The sequence below is a fragment of the Acanthamoeba castellanii genome (genome assembly GCF_000313135.1).
Source record: "Acanthamoeba castellanii str. Neff unplaced genomic scaffold scf7180000084594, whole genome shotgun sequence".
Taxonomy (NCBI): Eukaryota; Discosea; order Longamoebia; family Acanthamoebidae; genus Acanthamoeba; species Acanthamoeba castellanii.
In genome coordinates, this window is record NW_004457584.1 from 630,004 (window position 1) to 647,142 (window position 17,139).

Below are 17,139 nucleotides of genomic sequence, written 5' to 3' on the forward strand. Positions count from 1 at the left end.
TTACATTACACGCTGGCCAGCGTGCTGTGGACCCGCTTTGCCCCCTTTTGCTTCTTCTCCTTTTGGTCCTTCTTGTCCTTCTTCCTCTCCTTCTTGTCCTTCCTCTTCTCCTTCTTGTTCGTCGCCTTGCCACCGTCTTGCTCATCATCCGCCGCCGCGCTGCTGCTTCCGGTCCGCCCGGCCCGCGGGGTGTTGACGGCACTCACGTCCGCCTCCTCTGAGATGGCCGACAGAGACGACGCGCCGCCCGAGACGAACGACGACAGGGAGGACGTGGCGGCGTCCATGCTGCCCTTGCGCCCGCCGCCGCGCGGTGTGGGCTTGGTGGCGCTGTCGGTGCTGGCGCTGCGCTCCTTGCTCACCGCCTGCTTGCCGCCGCCGGTGGAGCTCTCGGCGCTGCCGCTCCGGCGCCGTACGAGCCGCGGCGTGATCGCGGCGTAGGACGAGCCGGCGGACGACGGCGCCGACGACGATGGCGACGATGACGACGACGACGACGCGCCGCTCGGGAACTGGCTCAGGTGGTGGTTGTAGTTGTTGTCGAAGCTCTCGCACCGCTCCTTGCCGCCGCCGCCGCCGGTGAAGAAGCCGCCGACGCTGCCGCTGCGGTCTTTGGTGAGCAGCACCGGGATGTCGGGGTTGGAGGCCGACCGGCTCTTCAGATCCTTCTGTCGCCGCGCCAGCAAGCCCACCGACTTCTGTTCGACAATACGTGTGCGTGTCGTGTGCGTTGTGTGTGTCTCTCGGTTTAGTGCTGCGTGTGCGTATGTGCGACGAGAACGTGCGCGTGCGTACCCATTTGGGCGGGAGGGATTGCTGGATGAGTTCGGTCAGCAGCGAGCAGCGGGTGCGGATGATGCGCTCCGACAGCGGATACGTCTGATACGCCGCCCGCTCGGCGTTCACCACTGTTCAACAAAAAATTAAATAAAAATAAATAAAATGGCGCCCCAAAAGGTCAGCTCAGCCCAGCCCAGCCCGGCCCGGCTGCGGTGCCGACACAAAGGGCAACGGGGCCTTCTTCAAAGGTGGTGGCGGTGGCGCACGTTTGGTGTAGAGGAATTCGGTAAAGTCGCGGCCCTTCTCGAACACGGGCGTTTCGGTGGGCAAGCGCGGGCCGAACAGGGGCACCTGCGGTAGGTACGGTGGTGTGAAGTGGGTGGTGAGCAGCACCATGCACCATCGAAAGCGATGGATGTGCGTGGCGTACGGGTTGCGAGGCGGTGACGGCCACACGGTAGCGCGTGACGTCATCCTCCGAAGAGTCGTCCTTCTGCACCACCACAAACACCTCTGCGCAGCGCACACACGCACGACACACGCACACGCCACACACGAATGCTGACGTCAGCGCTGATCCTGATTGGGGCGGGGGGTGTGTAGTGGCAAGGGTACTGTTGAACTGCGAGGTGAAGGAGATGGGCGAGAAGGGGGTCTTCCCGTCCACGAAGATGATGACCACGACGTCGTTGCCGATGTGCTGCTTCCGCTGCACCTGCTGCTTGTCCTTCGATCGATAGGGCAACAGCGTCGAGACGTGGAACCTGCGGTGGTGGCGGTGGCGAGGAGGGTTGGGGATTAAGGTGGCGGCAGTCGTGGCGTTCTTTTAAGGAGGCGGTGTGCGTACATCATCTCGAGGCCTCGCCAGTAGCGGTAGAGGGAGTACTTGCCCATGCGGTCGTCTGCGGGGGGGGGGCAAGGCATCAATTCGTGTTCGCTTTCGTCTTCGCTTTCGCTTTTTGTTTGTTTTTTTAACTCCGATCGGAGTGTAGATTGAGCGGGTGCGTACTGTCGGTATCGAGGCCGCCGCGGTAGCCGTGCCACCCCTTGAGTCGGATCTTGTCGCCCAAGCAGGCAAGGAACTCCTCGAAAGCGGGACTGCCCTCCTCTGCACCCACACTGGCATGAGTCTCTGTTCCGCCCGCACACATGCGCAGTCGTGTGTGTGTGCGTGCGTGCCGTCGTGCGTGTGGTGGTGCATGTGCGTGCGTGTGCGTGTGCGGTGGTGCGTGTGCGTGTGTGACTTTGTGAGGAGATGAACCGTTGTTGAGCATTTCGTCTTCGGAGATCTGTCCGTCCTTGCAGTAGATGACCCCGAACTTGTGGGCGCACACCATCATCCCCATCTCAAGATCCTTGAGCTGCTTGGCCGCTTTCGCGCTCTATCGGGCGCACACGACACGACACACACACGACAACGCGCCGCACACGACACAGGTTGAGCGTTCGCCCGCGGCGGGGCGAAGGGGAAGGTGTAAGGTGGTGGGGAGCGGACCTTGAGCTGATGAAGTTCGGCGTTTTGGAGGTGCGGGTGGGTGGTCTTCTTGACGCCCTGCAGGAGACCGCTGGTGGTGGGGTAGTGGGCGATACGCGACACCCGACCTGACGGGTCCCCGATAGCGCCGAGCAGCGATCCCTGCATCGCCAGCCGGCGCGCGTGTCAGCGCCATATGTCCACCGCACACGCACACGCACGCACGCACACACGACACACGACACACGACGACACACAAGCGCAGGAGAGAAAGCGCGCGACGTACGTATTGGCTGCGGATGAGGAACCAATGGGCGTGGGAGAGGCTGTCCTTCTCCTTGGTGATGGACACCACTGCAGTGATCACCAGCTCGGAGTCAAATCACTGCGTGTGCGCGAGCGGGGCGGGGGCGTGGCGTGGCGTGGTGTGCGTACCAATGGGACCCAGGGTGGGGTCGGCGCCGATCATGTTGACGTGCGCTACAGCACCGATGAAAAGAAGAAGAAAAATGTAAGCAATGTCGGAATATATCCGCACAACGTGGTGATGATTGTACCCTTTTTGTAGAAATATTTCTTGTACAGCGGAGTGTAGTTGGACTCGCGCTCCAGGGCGTACATCTCCTCCTGGAAAGTAGAGAGCAATAATAAAAATCAATATGCACATAGAAACATACATATACATATAGAAACGCGGTTGCTTCTTCAGATTTCTAAACATATGTTGTAGCGCGTGGTCGACGTACGTATTCGTCCGGGGCCGTGGAGTCATTCGACGTGAGCGACATCTCGCTGGCGGCCATGCAGGCGCGCGGGCTGAGAAGTGAAAAAGAAAAGAAAAACCAAGTCAATGCCCGCGATCAATGAAAAGGAAAGGTATAATAAAAAAACGCACTTGATGCTTCGGCGCTTGGAGGGAGGGAAGAATCGGGGCGACTCGAGCAGCACGCCGGGCACCTCGGCCAGGTCGACGCAATAGTCGTCGATCCCGTCGCGCCCCTCTTCAATCCCTTCAGCTTCGATGTACCAGTCGGCACAGGGCAGAATCATCGCGTTCACATCATACTGGGGTGTGTCGTGTTGTTGAGATCGTGTTGTCGAGATCGTGTCGTATTTAATGGTACTGGACTTAATGATGCTGAGCACACACGCACAGTGGCAGGTGGCCCGTACCGAAGCGGTCATGTCGACATTGGTCAGCTCCAGGAGCGACCGCGAGACCGTGGACGAGAGCGAATTGGTCGAGGACGACGAAAGCGTAATGTTGCTGTACATTCCCGAACTCTGTAGTGTAATCATACGTAAATGCTCATCGGTCAATATATAAAAATAATATGTAACCTACACATCAGTCACTATATAAAATAAGATGTCATGGATATATCAAATATGAACGGAATGGTGAGCGTTCGAACCTGATGAATGGAGAGCTTCTTGGTCGAGTAGGAGAGGCTGATGACATCGAAAACGTTGGCGGTCGGGTCCGAGTTCCGCACGTCAAGGTCATCCTTGCCTGCTCAAAAGAACGAAACGAACAAATTTAAAAATGATTTAAAAAATGAAAAGCGAATAAAAAGCGACGACTATCGCGCGAAAGTGGTGCGTACCCTTCCGGATGTTGGGCATGGACCCGGACCGCAGTTTGGCTTTGTCGATCTTGCCGTCGTTCTTGCGGAGCTGCATGATCCTCTCACGCCACTTCGCGCCTGCAGTCTTTTTCTCTCCGCGCGGCGACGTGTTGCCCGGCTGTCCAACGACATACAACACACGCGACACACGCGACGCACGATTTCAGAAGAGCAAAAGAAATTGCAGTTTACAAAGTGCTGTTATGTACCAAAGCGAGGAACTGGCCAATGTCTCTGGACACTTCGAGCTGCTGCTTCTTCTGGGCCTCTGCTGCTGCCTTTTTGTCTGCGCACAGGTTGAGACCACCAAAGAGTGTTAGTCGCGTGTGCGTGTGCGCGCAACCATTGTCACAAGGGCTAGTCTGGCTCTGGTGTCTTACCGCTTTCGGTCTGGTGGAGGAACTTGAGAATCTCTTTGGTTCCAGCCTTCATGATGTCATCGGGAATGCGCGTCAGCAGATCCGGATTGCCTATTGAAAATATGACAACAAAGGCGTGAGCCATCATTCCTAACATTCTTCAGTTTGTAGGGAAGGTGTATGGTTGAGTGGTACCGGCGATGTTGAGCGAGCGAAGGTTCTTCAGGCGCCAGAGGCCCGGTGGCAGCAGGGTCAGCTTGTTGTTGTTGAGCGAGAGCACCACCAGCTCCCTCAGCGAACAGATTTGACTTCACACACATGAAACATGGCACACACCGCACACAACACGCGTCAGGTTTTTAGGTCCGTCAGCTGAGGAGAGTCGGCTGGGCGTACATGGAGGCGACCGGGCCGAACTTGGTGAGCTGATTGTGCGAGAGGTCGAGCAGCAGGAGGCTGGAGAGCTTGGAGAGCGGCAGCTTCTCCTCGCGCACGTAGGTGAGCTTGTTGTAGGAGAAGACCAGCTCCTGGAGGGACGAGAGGAAGCAGATCTGGGGCGGGATCTCGCCGAACAGGTTGTAGGAGAGGTCGAGCGCCAGCAGGTTGGTGAGCTGGGACAGGTCGGACGGGAACGAGCGGTGGTCGAGCGCGTTGTGGTGCAGGCTGAGCCCCATGAGCGACGACAGCGAGCAGATCTCGGCAGGGAGCTCGACCAGCTCGTTGTACGACAGGAGCAGGTCCTCGAGCGACACCAGCCGCGAGACGTGCGAAGGGATCGACAGCAACTTATTCGACGACACGTCCAACACCGACAGCTGATTCGCCCAAAAGTGCACACACACTGTAAGCGCACGCACACCTCGCACGCACGACCGCACACGCTGCACGGCACACACACAAGAGAGAAGGAGCAGCACCTGGGTGAGCTGGAAAAGCTCGTCGGGAAGGGCGGAGATGTAGTTGAGGGAAAGATTGAGCTCGCGCAGCGACTGCAGCTGCGAAATGGCACGCGGTATCTCCGTCAACCGATTGTTGCTGAGGGAGAGAGAAGAGAGTGAGTGAGTGATCATCAGACGAAGTGTTTCGTGCAACACCAGAAAGACGCGAAGAGTGAGTGAGTGGGTACCTAATGTTGAGCACTCGCAGGTGTTTCGTCGGTGCAGCACAAAGAGTCGGCGGCAGGGTGTCCAAGTACATATTCCTGCAGTCAACGCATGGTCAACACTCGGTCGATCCACATGTGCGTGATCATTTCAACCAATCGCCGAGGGTCGTACGTGAGGTCGAGGGCCTTCTCCTTGTTCTTGAGGGCGAGCGAGATCATCTTGAACTCCCAGGCCTTGACCATGAGCCGCAGCAGGTCGGTCTCGCGCGCTTCGTCATTGACCGACGCGCCGCCCATGGACTCGTCGCCGGTGGAGTCCGGGTTGGTGAAGCTGTCCTCCCGCTCCTGCGCCCACCGCTCCTTCTTGTTCTTCTTTCGCCCCGTCAGCGGGGGCTGGTCATAGGGTCCGGCGCCCTCCGCGCCTATCATCATACTCAGTCGCGGGCTCAGGAATGTCATTCCCGACCTATGGAAACACCGCACACGCTTGACAGTCAGCACTCGTGTGCACACACCCGCGCCGCACACGCACCACAACGCACACAATGTTGGCGGGACGCAATCAACGTACGCGAGCTGACGGTTGGTGTCCACAGGCGAGTTCCCACTCCTCGGACTGCCCGACAACAAGCTCTCTCTGCTGTGCGTCGCGTCGTGTTAAGTCCGATCACGGAGCGCCACGTGAAAACGAACTAAAAATGAAAAATTAAAATAAATTTTAAAAAAAGAGGCTACCTGCTGCCACCTCGGGGCGTCCCTTTTCCTTCCTTGGGCGATGTGCCTCGCGAGAACGACCTGAATAGATGAACCGGTCACAGATCAGCCCAGCAGAAGCAGGGCTATTGCCGGGTATAACTCGAGAGTCGAGTGGTAGATAGGCGCAAGCGGCCATACCCGATACGAGGAACAACGAGGGCGCCGCCAACTGGGCCGCGTTCAACCTCGACGCCGATGCCGCTGCCGCTACCGCTACCGCTCATTCCATTGATTTGCGAGCCGCCCTCGCTGTCGCTGGAGAGGCTCTCCATCGAGAGCGACCGCTCGCGTCCGCTATCGGAGTTATCCATGCCACGCATCAGCAGGTCCGGATCTAAATCACACGAAAACACACACGATGCACACGACACGACACGAGCCAACACACAACACGACGCACGAAAGCAGATAGAGAAGCTCGAGCGTAAGCCCAAGGCAGAAAGAACGAAGGCGAAGTAAAGCGATCTATCGGCCTGGTACCAGTGTTGACGCGGTTGCTGCGCCGCACCGGGACTTCTTAGGGAGGAAAAAGAAAAGTGAAGACAAGAGCGTCAGAATCGATTCAAGACGCACAACGCGCACAACGGCCGACAAGCTTAGGTTTGGCGTATGCTGTACCGTTCAGGGGCCGGCGCCGAGGCGCGCCGAGACGCGAGAGTCGGAGCGAGACCGATTCGCGCAAACAGTTGAACTGGCGCAGGTTCAGTTGCTGCACACACGAGCGAGCCACCACATCATCATATATTAATATCTCACAAAAAAGCCCATAATAAATAGAAGTGTGGATAATAAATAACCATTAAAATAATTGTTGTCATAAATAAAGTATAAACAAATGAACACTAAAACTAAAGTCATAAATAGCGAGAGAGATGGAAGGCGAGTACTTCGACGCCGAGCTCTTGCAGCTTTTCGTCGTTTCGCTTTTCGTCGTCGTCGAGGCCCTCCTTGAACTGGCCGTCGAGGGTGGAGAACATGTCCTCCGGCCGCTTGACGGTGGTGCCCCCGCCGCCAGCCGCCGCGGCCAAGCCCATGCTCACCTTCATGTGCACCCTCCTCGGGCTCTTCTTCTTCTCCCTCTCCTTTTCCTTCTCCTTCCTCTTCTCCTTCGAGGAGGATCGGTGGCGCACCCCTCCGCCACCACCTTCTACTCCTCCACTATTGGATTTACTCTCCTTGCCCTCGCCCTTCTTGCTCGTTGAAGATGACGCAGGCTGAGAGGGTGCTGATGATGATGATGAGGGGGCGGCCGTGTCATCCTTGCTGCGTTTCTCCTTGCCCTTGCCGCTGGATTCGGGCGGGGCATCGATGCGATCCTTCGACGACTCGAGAGCTCGGCCCGAGCGACTCCGCCGCAGGAACATTTTGTTATATTTATATTATAAGTTATTTCTTGATGCTTTAGCCTTTCTTCGATTCAAGCTTCTGGTTGTGTGCTGCGCTCTCCTTCCTCGCGGCCGTGTTGCTACCTAACCCCGCCAGTTGCTGAGCGGCACCGTTGCTGTTCGCACCCGTCGCTTCGTTCTCTTGATTTCTTTCTTCTTTTCTTTTTTGTTCTTGCTTTTTCCCGTCGCTTCGTTCTTGCGCGCGCCAGAGGAGAAGGTAGGGTGAGCTCATCGGCTGAGCAGGAAGGCCGAGTACTTGGGTAGCCACAAAGTGAAGAGGTTTATGTGTATGCCACAAGCATAAACCGGAGACAGTTTTGATTTTGATCATGTATTTGAAGGAAGGGAGGACCACTTGAAGAACTTCTCCAGATGTGCAATGAGAAGCTGATCACTGCTCCCTGGACCACCCCACAGCCAGCTGCAGGGGAACTTGGTGCCAGGGCGCCCACAAGAAATAAGTCTAATCTTGAGTTGTGAGGCACATGGGAGGCCTCACTATCAGAGATTAAGCTGATAAGAACACATACTTCAGATGATCTTAGCCACTTGGGTGAGAAGATATGTCTTCCCTGCTGCCCAGGACCTCCATTTATGTAACTCCAAGCTGTGTGCATAGTGAGGCAAGGAAAAGTTCTGTCTTTATCCAAGCTTTGGGACAGACTCTTCAAGGAACAGATGGAGAAGCCACCTTAACATAACTCCAAAGCCCTTTGACGCCTCAGTCACTTCATGAAGTTTATCAGCTGATGATGGTGGCACTCACCATGATCAAAGAGTTGTATTTGTTGATCGAGTTGTGGCCGGCTGGGATTGGGGCGTGAGGAGGCTGGCTCCACTGGCCGGTGGGAAGAATCGGTCCAGGGCCCACCTGCCCGTCTCACCCTCCTTCTTATTCTTCTCCTTGAACGGCTGACGGATGTGCAGGATGAAGCACTGGCTCTGGTCCTGGCGCCGCAGTTTGCCCCAGCCGGCGTTGTAGTGCAGATAGGGCCGCAGGGTCCCTTTCAGCGCGAACAGGGCCTTGCCCTGGTCGAACGGCTCCGTGGTACCGTTGACGTTGGCCGTCGCGTTCATCGCCGCGCGGGTGGTGTGGCCGTCAGTCGCGGCCAGCCGGGTCAGAAAGGGCGCCAGCAGCGGGTCGGCCATGTGGTTGGGCACCGAGCGCAGCACCTGCGGTCGCATGAAGTGAATCTGCGACTGGTTGGCCAGGTGGGCCGGATTGAGCGCGATCAGGCGCTTGACGTCCATGCGCGGCATGCCCTCGGCCGGTCGCGTGGTGTCGAACAGCTGGAGGAACTCGTCAGTGTCGGCGAGCAGCACGTAGTCAAAGTCGGCCTGCCACCGCACGAAGTGGTCGTAGACCCGCCCGATGAAGAGGTGCTCCCAGGTCTCTTTGCCCTGCATCGGGACCTGGCTCTCGACCAGGCTCACCCGCTCGGCCAGGCCCTCGTGCCGCGCCAGGCCCGCCACCACTGTCGACATGTCGACGTCGCGCGTGCACACCTCGAGGATGACGTGGTCGACGCCCACGATGTCGAGCATCCACAGGAGCCACAGCTCGTCGTCGGTGGTCCACGAGTAGCGCTTGGTCACCGCCGCCACGCGCGGCTTGGCCTCGTCGCCCTCGGCCCGCACCACCGCCACCGTGTCGGGCCGCTGCTGCTGGTGGTCGTGGTCTGTGCGTTGGTACCAGGGCGCCGAGGGGAAGCCGTGCGGCGGCCGCGGGCGAATGTTGATCAGGCGCTCCGGCGCGGGGAAGTGGAGCGCCTCAGCCAGCGGGAATCGGGTCACGTCGCCGCCGGCGAACACCGCGAACCAGGCCTTGCTCTCCTCCTTCCGGTGCTGATGGCTGGCGGCATCGAGCAGCACGGGCACGAGCGCGTCGTCGATGAGGAACGCGCACCGGGCCACGACGTCGAGATAGCGCGGCCACATGGCCTTTCGGTACCCGGTGTTGACCGGCAGGTCTACCACGCATGCCTCGGCCTTCAAGCGCTGCTCGCCGCCGCCGATGTCGCCACGCCAGCGCAGCTCGACGGTGTCAAAGGTGCGGTTGCTGGGCGTGGGCAGATCGACGAGTTCTCGGGCGACGCCCAGGACGAACTGGAAGACGCGCAGGCGCGGGTCGGCGGCCAGCCGGGCGGCGGTGAAGGTCATGGCGTGGCGCAGGGCCTTGGGCAGGTTGGAGGGGAAGACGCGGTGGTCTTGGGCCACGGCCACGACGTGGGCCGAGCCGGACGGCGCCTCGTGGTGCCACACCACCCGGAAAGGCGAACCGGGCACCGGAGGAAAAGGGGTTGTGGAGGGAGATGGAGATGGAGAGCGGGACGGACGAGGAGATGAAGATGGTGGAGGAATTGGTGATGAAGATGAAGATGGAGATGGAGATGAAGAAAAGAGAGAAGAGGAGGGCGAGAGAGATGCGAAATGTGGGGAGGAGATGGTAAAGAAATTGAGGAGGAGCCAGAGGGCAATGCCACCCTGCAGGAGGAGCCAACACACTCGGGGCACCCTCATTTTTGCTTGGTTTTGCCGGCGAGCTAATCAATCCTCACCACTCTTCTTTTTGTTTTACGTTGCTCCGCTTTTCGCTCTCTTCGCTGGCCGCTCGGAGACAAAGCTTGTCACCCACGAACCAGTCGCGAGGCAACCGCAAGGCCGCGCGGAGAGAAAAGGCAGAGGAAGCTGGTGTGGCCTGGCGTCGCCACCCGAAACCTGACCCCTCAACTGACGGGCATGCCGACGCCACTGGCCCCTTGCAGACTTCAGGGCTTTGCCGATCGGCTCTTTGTCGGTGGGATTGGTCGTCAGGCGAGCAATATATTTTGCGTCGACTGCGAAGAAAGCCAACAACCGAAGTTCGCAAACTTTGAAGGCAAACACGAACACAAAGAAAGATGGCTCTGCACCCCGACCTCTCTGATCCCGCTCTCTTCGATGCCTTCGAGGATGTGAGAAACGAAAACAGCCCCACCAATTGGTACGCCATTGAAATGGCCCTTCTCACGATTTTAGCGGCAAATGGCACTACTAAACAAATTGGTTCACCCCGAGTGTAGGGTCATCTTCGGCTACGTTCCCAAGAGCGAGAAGATCAAGGTGGAGGAGACGGGCACCGGCGACCTCACTGAGATGCTGGACAACATGAGCGACGGCAAGGTCCACTATTGTTTCATGCGCTTCAAGGTCAACTCGGTGTACAAATTCGTGTACATTGCGTGGTGCGGCGAGGGCGTCGCTGGCCTGCGCAAGGGCTCCTTTGCCAGCCACTCGGTTGATATGGGCAAGCTGCTCCACGTACGACCCCCCCGAAACAAAAATCCAAATCCCAACTCTGGTCTCTACACGCTACGCAAAACCTCACATCCACTGTCTGCCCCCCCTCCCCGCCGCCAGGGCTACCACGTCCAAATCAACGCCAGAAGCGAGTCTGGTACGTGACAACACCCCTTGTCTTACTTCTTCACTGTACTTATGTCCTCGCTCGTCTCTCTGGTCAACATGCAGACGTGGATGAGAAGGACATTCTGTCGCGACTTGCGAGGGCCACCGGCTCGCACGGCCGACAGAGCGACAAGGCGCGCTTCCAGGGCACGGCCTCGCAGAACGCCACCCCCGGCAGCGTGAGCGCATCGCAGGCGGCCATCACCAGCGACCGCTCATTCGGCGGCAGGAAGCAGGAGCCGCTCATCTCCAAGGAGGAGAGCGAGGCCTACTGGAACAAGCAGCGCCAGATCGACGAGACCACCAAGCAGGAGAACGCCTACGTGCCCCAGCGCGCCGCGCCCGAGTACAGCGCCTCGGCCAACGCTGCCGGCCTCAAGGACAAGTTCTCCAACCCGTCGTCCTTCGACCGGCCCGTCGAGCGCACCGCGCCTTCCATCCCGGCCGCTGCCCCCGCGCCCGCGCCTACCTACCACGAGCCCGAGCCCGAGCCCGAGCCCGTTCACCACTACGAGGAGCCCGCGCCTGCCTACCACGAGGAGCCCGCCGCTTCGTACGAGGAGCCCGCCTACCACGAGGAGCCCGCCGCCGAGACCTACGACGAGTCCGGCGGTTACCAGGAGGAGGCCGGCGGCTACCAGGACGGCGGCTACGACCAGGACGGCGGCTACCAGGAGGAGGCCGGCGGCTACCAGGACGGTGGCTACGACCAGTCCGGTAGCTACCAGGAGGAGGCCGCCCCGGCCGGTACCGGCATTCAGTGCCGCGCGCTCTACGGTATACCTTCTTCCTGCTCCGTCTAGTGGTGTTGGTGTTGACTGTGTTGTGACGTCGTCATCATCATCTCACACTCGTGGACGTTGATATAATGTAGACTATGCCGGTGAGAACGAGGGCGATCTGAGCTTCAGCGAGGGCGAGATCATCGACATCCTCGACCAGTCCGACCCCAGCGGCTGGTGGCAGGGAACCGCCCACGGCGCCACCGGTTTCTTCCCCTCCAACTTTGTCGAGCAGATCTAAGTCGCAGTCCAACGAGAAGGGGAGAGGAGAGGGCTGTCGCACCAGTTCGTGGTGCTGGCCTCTATCTGTAGTCGATTATATTGTGTGCCATACGAGTAGAGCGAACAACATGTTGTCTTTGCCTCCTTCTTGGTGAGTGCCATCACAAAAATGAGATTGGTATGTATGGAATGTCGGTGCGGGAAATGAGGTTGCTCCAAGCCGCCGCCCACCGACAACAAGCTCTTGGCGTCAAGAGGCGGTTATTTATTGCAGCCAACAACCCTTCACATCCTCTGCCTCTTTGGATTCAATCGATTCAGAGAGAAGCAGAAGAAAGGCGAGTCGGGCGAGCACAGAAAGAGCCTCGCAGGTGAAGGGAGGAATTTTTAAGATCAGAAAAACAAAAACAATTGTAAAAAAAGAAAGTCATCGAAGATGCTGAAGAAGACAGACAAGAAGAAAGACGACAAGAAGAAGAAGAAAGATGACAAGAAGGACAAGAAGGCCGACAAGACGGTGAGGAAGGGAACGACCGAGTCGCCTCGCGCGGCTCCTTCCCCGAGCGGAAGTGCTGGCGGATCGGCCATCGATGGCATGCCCTCCAACAGTGAGCTTCAAGAGATGTTCGAGACTCTGTTGGTAATTCCCTTCTCATCACCACAATTTGTTTTAATAATTAACAGAACTGTATGGGTTTAATAATTGCGATTCAAGTAGTAGCCGTGTTCATTGATTTAATTTTCTTTTCTTCGACCATGTCTAGACGAACTTGGGCATCGGCGAGGCGCAGAAGGAAGCCATGCGCAAGATGCCCAACAGGGACAAGTGGATGCTGATCCAGCAGAAGAAGGCCACCCCCAAGTTCGACACCCAGACGCCCGAATTCTACATCCAGAAGATGAAGGAGAGCAGCCTCAGCCTCAAGCAGCTGGAGGAGCTCCGCATCTTGCTCGGTACGGCACACCACACCACCACCGGCTATACTCGGCGACGATCGAGTTCTTGAAGATTAACACCACCGTCCGCCCGTGCCTAGGTGGTCAGCCCGTCGAGTGGGTCGAGAAGTTCTTGAAGATGGGCGGTCTCACGCTCCTGTTCGACGCGCTCGCCCGCAAGCAGAAGTCCTTGTACGCACCCACCACCACCATCACCACCACCACGTCGTTCTCTCTTCGCCTTTCGTTCTTTGGCGAACACCTTGTGTTCATGTTCGTGGTCGTGGTTGTGCGCTCATCTCCTTCCGGCAAACAACAAACTACAGCAAAGGAGGAGAGGACACCGAGTTCATCAACGAATGCGCCCGGGCCCTCAAGGCTCTCATGAACTCGCAGGTAACGTGCTCCACCACTGGGCTTAAGTCAGACGATTTCCTGAAGTGTGAACATGAACGCGCACTCACATTCTCGCCCCGGACCTGTTGCTCATCTGTAGCCCGGTCTCGAGGCCGTGATCACGTCCGAGAGCTCCATTCCGTGCTTGGGCGAGACGCTCGACTATGTCACCGGCAGGATGAAGACCGTCATCGTTGAGGTCCTGTCGGCCTTGTGCCTGCTCTCGCCGGAGGCTCACCTGTACGCAACCACCCGAGTGCCTTCCTCTGCGGCGTTCGTTTATGGCGATGCGATGAGGAAAACAAAACTGATCAGACTTTGTTTTCTCTTCTTCGCACCGCGCACCTCAGCCAAACGGTGAAGGTGATGAAGGCGGCGCCCGTCATCGGCAAGCAGCCCACGCGCTTCGCCGAGCTGATGGCGAGCCTGGACACGGACAACGTCGATCTCAAGATCACCGTGATGCAGCTGATCAACGCCATGCTCTCGACCGGCGACGACGACGACCACAAGGAGATCAAGGAGACCTTCACCATCGACAAGGTCGTCGACACCCTGCGTAAGGGTCAGATGAAGGAGGCCCTGCACGTGCAGCTCGACATCTTCGACCAGATGATGGACGACCTCAGCCACAGCGAGGACGTCGTCGGCGACAGAGAATATCCTTTCCCACCACCACCCACCTCCTCTTCTTTGCTTTCCTTGCTTTCTTTCTCTCGCTCGCTGCTGCTGCGCCACGGCTCTCTATATTGCGCGCGCGCGCTTTCTCGGTCGTTGCTGTGTGCTATGGGGTCATGTTCCTTAATTCAGGCGCACCGACCAGATCGAGCTCTTCACCCAGCTCGCCAACCAGGTCAAGGGCACGCCCGCCTACGACGTCCTCACCCACGTCCTGCAGCACTTCATGCTCGTCCGCAAGGAGGGCAAGCAAGGGTATCGTCTCCACTCGCTTTTTCCGTTTTCGAATAGGCGTGTGTCGTGTGTCGTGTGTCTGACGCGCACCGTCGCACCACGCGCGCAGTAAAATGTCGTGGGAGGTGATCGACAAGTTCATCCAGATGGCTGCCTCTGCCGAGGAGCACCCCAGCGACGTTCAGCGTACGCTGTGCCTCCTTCTTCGCTTCCCCAGTGCACGTCAAGTTCGACTAACCCACGCGCGACAACACACACACACACACACCAACAGTGGGCCAGGCCGTGTGCAAGGACTTCCTGAAGCTCATCAACGGTTCGCTCGACGTCGAGTCGCTCGCGGAGGCCCGACAGGCGCTGGGCGACGTGCTCGAGGACGAGAGCCTTTCGGCCGACCAGAAGCTCAAGACCCTCGTCAACAAGTACTCCGAGCTCAACGAGGAGAGCGAGATGCTCCGCATCAGGATCAAGGAGCTCGAGAAGAGCGGCGGCTCCGGCGGTGGTAGCGGCGGCTCTGGCGGCGGCGGCGAACTGACGCCGGAGATGAAGAAGATTCTCGAGAACGCCGAAAGCACCAACCAGAAGCTGAGCCAGATCATGCTGGAGCTGACCACCGTCAAGGAGGCCAAGGAGGCCCTCGAACTCAAGCTCAAGGAGGTGGGACCCGTCGCCGTTCTCCATCTCTGCAGCTGCGTCCTTTCGCGCGCGGCTTACTTACACTGACGCTCGCTCCTCCCCATCGTTCGCCTCTCACTGCAGGTCTCGGCCGCCACTGCCGTGGCCGCTGCTCCCCTCCCGCCCCCGCTGGTCATGGATGCCCCGCCCCCACCTGGTACGCCACCTTTCATTTATTTATCTTTATCTTTTTTTCTTCTTCCAAGGTCGACTCTGAGTTTGCCGCCTTGAGTCGTGTTGTTGCTGTACTGCTTCGTTGTGTCGCTGTATATTCGTTTTCTCTTTATTTTTGGTCGCCTTTCTTATCTCCATATCTGCTTCTATCTATAACTCTTTCTCTCTTATCTATCACTCCTATATCCATTGCCTATGCGCCCCTCTCGCTTCAGCCCCTCCTCCGGCTCCTGGTACCCTTCTCTGCCTCCTCTCTCACACTCACTCGAGTCGAGTCGAGTCGAGTCGCTGTATATCTTGAGGCCCGGTCTCTTATCCATTCCCTATTCACCCCTCTCCCTCTCCCTCTCCCACACCACTCTTTCACCTCTTCCCAGGCGCACCGCCTCCCCCTCCCGCCCCTGGTATGTGCCTATATTCCCCATTGGCTGAGCGTGTGAGTCTCAATCGTCCGGCGGTCGCTGTATATGCTATCCACTCTCTCTTGTATATTCATACCTGTCCATCTGTTGCGCGCTCGCTTTTCTCTATATTCTCTTCCCTCTCTCCTGGTTTCCACGACCACAGGCGCACCGCCGCCGCCTCCCGCCCCTGGTATGTGCATGTTCTCCATTCCATTACATGTTTGTGTGCGTGCCTCTATTTATATCCATATATTCATGTATATATCCGTGCATCTCCATTCGCTCAATCTACAGGCGCTCCTCCTCCGCCTCCCGCTCCTGGTATGTGCATATTCTCCATTACCCAAAATCAATCCATATATCCATGTATTCATCCATGTCCACGCATCTATATTCTATAGGCGCGCCTCCTCCGCCCCCCGGACCAGGTACCCATTGTTGGCCGTGTCGCTCTGGCATGGGGTCGCATGTCCCATGATTGCCAGGCCTTCGCCGTTGTCGACTCGTCCCGTGATATCGCTGCGTGCTGTGTTGTTTCGAATTTGATGTCGGCCGTAGTCATCGTCGCGACCGCTCGTCGGCTGTATCAAGCCCCCCGCCCCCCGAGACTCACCTTCTCTTTCTTCTCTCTTCTTCGTTCTTCTTCATTGGAACAGGCGGTCCCCCTCCGCCCCCTCCCCCGGGCGGTGGACCTCCCCCTCCTCCCGGCGCTCCCATGGCTCCTGGCGGCCCGGCCAGTACTACTCCCTGCCTCTCCTCTCCCCCCTCACACAAGGCGAATGCGAGGCGCTGACCCGCACGCGCGTTTTTTCGCTTTCGTTCTTTCTCTCTCACAGCCGGTCGACCCAAGAAGGTGCAGCCCAAGCTCAGCCGACCGGAGGTCAAGATGAGGCAGTTCAACTGGGCCAAGCTTCCCGACCTCAAGACCATGGACACCGTCTGGGGACCCGTACGTGCCTGACATTCCTTGTGTGTGTCGTGTCGTTGGTCGTGTCGTGTGTGCGTGTGCGCTAAGCACGTATCGATTGCCATAGGGTGGTGCTTCGGACGAGAACGTGAAGCTGGACCTGAACGAAATCGAGCAGCTCTTCTCGCTGGCCGAGGCCAAGAAGGTGGAGAAGAAGGACGAGGACGAGCCCGCCAAGAAGCAGGCCGTCAGCGTGCTCGACCCCAAGCGCGCTCAGAACACCTGTACGCTCACCACCCACCCACCCACTCGCCCACTCACCCACTCACCCACCGCCGTTCCAACTGACCACCGCTCGCACCCACACACAGCCATCATGCTTGCCCGTTTCAAGATGCCCTACGCCGACCTGCGCAAGGCCATCGAGGACCTCGACGAGACCATTCTCACCGTGGACAACCTCACCTCGCTCAAGCAGTGCATTCCCACGCCCGACGAAATCGCCGCCCTGAAGGAAATTGAGGGTACGCGTACCTTGACGCTTGCCAGAGCAACCACCACCGCATGTTGACAATTTGTGTGTTGCGTTCCTGTAGATCCCGCGACGCTGTCGGCTCCCGACAAATACTTCCTGGAGGTGTCCAAGGTCCAGAACATGGGTCCGCGTCTCGAGTGCATGCTGACCAAGAACACCTTTGCCAAGAAGGCCGAGACCATCAACACTGTACGTCCGCGCCTGTCACGAAAAGTTTGCGTGTTTCTGTCCAATGCGCTAACACACACTCACCACACCCACA

The 17,139-nt window shown here is 58.2% G+C and overlaps 4 protein-coding genes across 4 annotated transcripts; 2 read left to right on the forward strand and 2 right to left on the reverse strand.

The window, feature by feature from the left end:
* Window positions 1-5: 5 nt before the first annotated feature.
* On the reverse strand, window positions 6-7,148 carry ACA1_055030 (leucine rich repeat domain containing protein; the record flags this gene model as incomplete). Its single annotated transcript, XM_004344110.1, has 28 exons — window positions 6-698; window positions 796-908; window positions 1,047-1,131; window positions 1,211-1,293; window positions 1,396-1,544; window positions 1,628-1,682; window positions 1,790-1,888; window positions 2,042-2,162; window positions 2,276-2,416; window positions 2,541-2,608; window positions 2,690-2,734; window positions 2,812-2,881; window positions 3,001-3,070; window positions 3,150-3,319; window positions 3,428-3,538; window positions 3,670-3,767; window positions 3,862-4,000; window positions 4,092-4,168; window positions 4,263-4,352; window positions 4,437-4,549; window positions 4,638-5,056; window positions 5,159-5,276; window positions 5,368-5,442; window positions 5,519-5,812; window positions 6,241-6,436; window positions 6,583-6,615; window positions 6,721-6,811; window positions 6,990-7,148. 28 exons carry the CDS (start codon window positions 7,146-7,148, stop codon window positions 6-8), a joined length of 3,975 nt encoding a protein of 1,324 aa, XP_004344160.1.
* Window positions 7,149-8,258: 1,110 nt separating this feature from the next.
* ACA1_055040 (uncharacterized protein) lies at window positions 8,259-10,007 on the reverse strand (the record flags this gene model as incomplete). Its single annotated transcript, XM_004344111.1, has 1 exon — window positions 8,259-10,007. One exon carries the CDS (start codon window positions 10,005-10,007, stop codon window positions 8,259-8,261), a length of 1,749 nt encoding a protein of 582 aa, XP_004344161.1.
* Window positions 10,008-10,387: 380 nt separating this feature from the next.
* Window positions 10,388-11,957, forward strand: ACA1_055050 (SH3 domain containing protein; the record flags this gene model as incomplete). The annotated part of the gene is made up of 5 exons (XM_004344112.1): window positions 10,388-10,470; window positions 10,550-10,787; window positions 10,887-10,923; window positions 10,998-11,711; window positions 11,809-11,957. 5 exons carry the CDS (start codon window positions 10,388-10,390, stop codon window positions 11,955-11,957), a joined length of 1,221 nt encoding a protein of 406 aa, XP_004344162.1.
* Window positions 11,958-12,374: 417 nt separating this feature from the next.
* Window positions 12,375-17,118, forward strand: ACA1_055060 (formin domain containing protein; the record flags this gene model as incomplete). The annotated part of the gene is made up of 16 exons (XM_004344113.1): window positions 12,375-12,578; window positions 12,703-12,892; window positions 12,976-13,066; window positions 13,201-13,270; window positions 13,371-13,510; window positions 13,621-13,915; window positions 14,094-14,203; window positions 14,292-14,368; window positions 14,457-14,854; window positions 14,942-15,014; window positions 15,599-15,625; window positions 16,272-16,384; window positions 16,470-16,626; window positions 16,714-16,866; window positions 16,939-17,066; window positions 17,092-17,118. 16 exons carry the CDS (start codon window positions 12,375-12,377, stop codon window positions 17,116-17,118), a joined length of 2,253 nt encoding a protein of 750 aa, XP_004344163.1.
* Window positions 17,119-17,139: the final 21 nt, after the last annotated feature.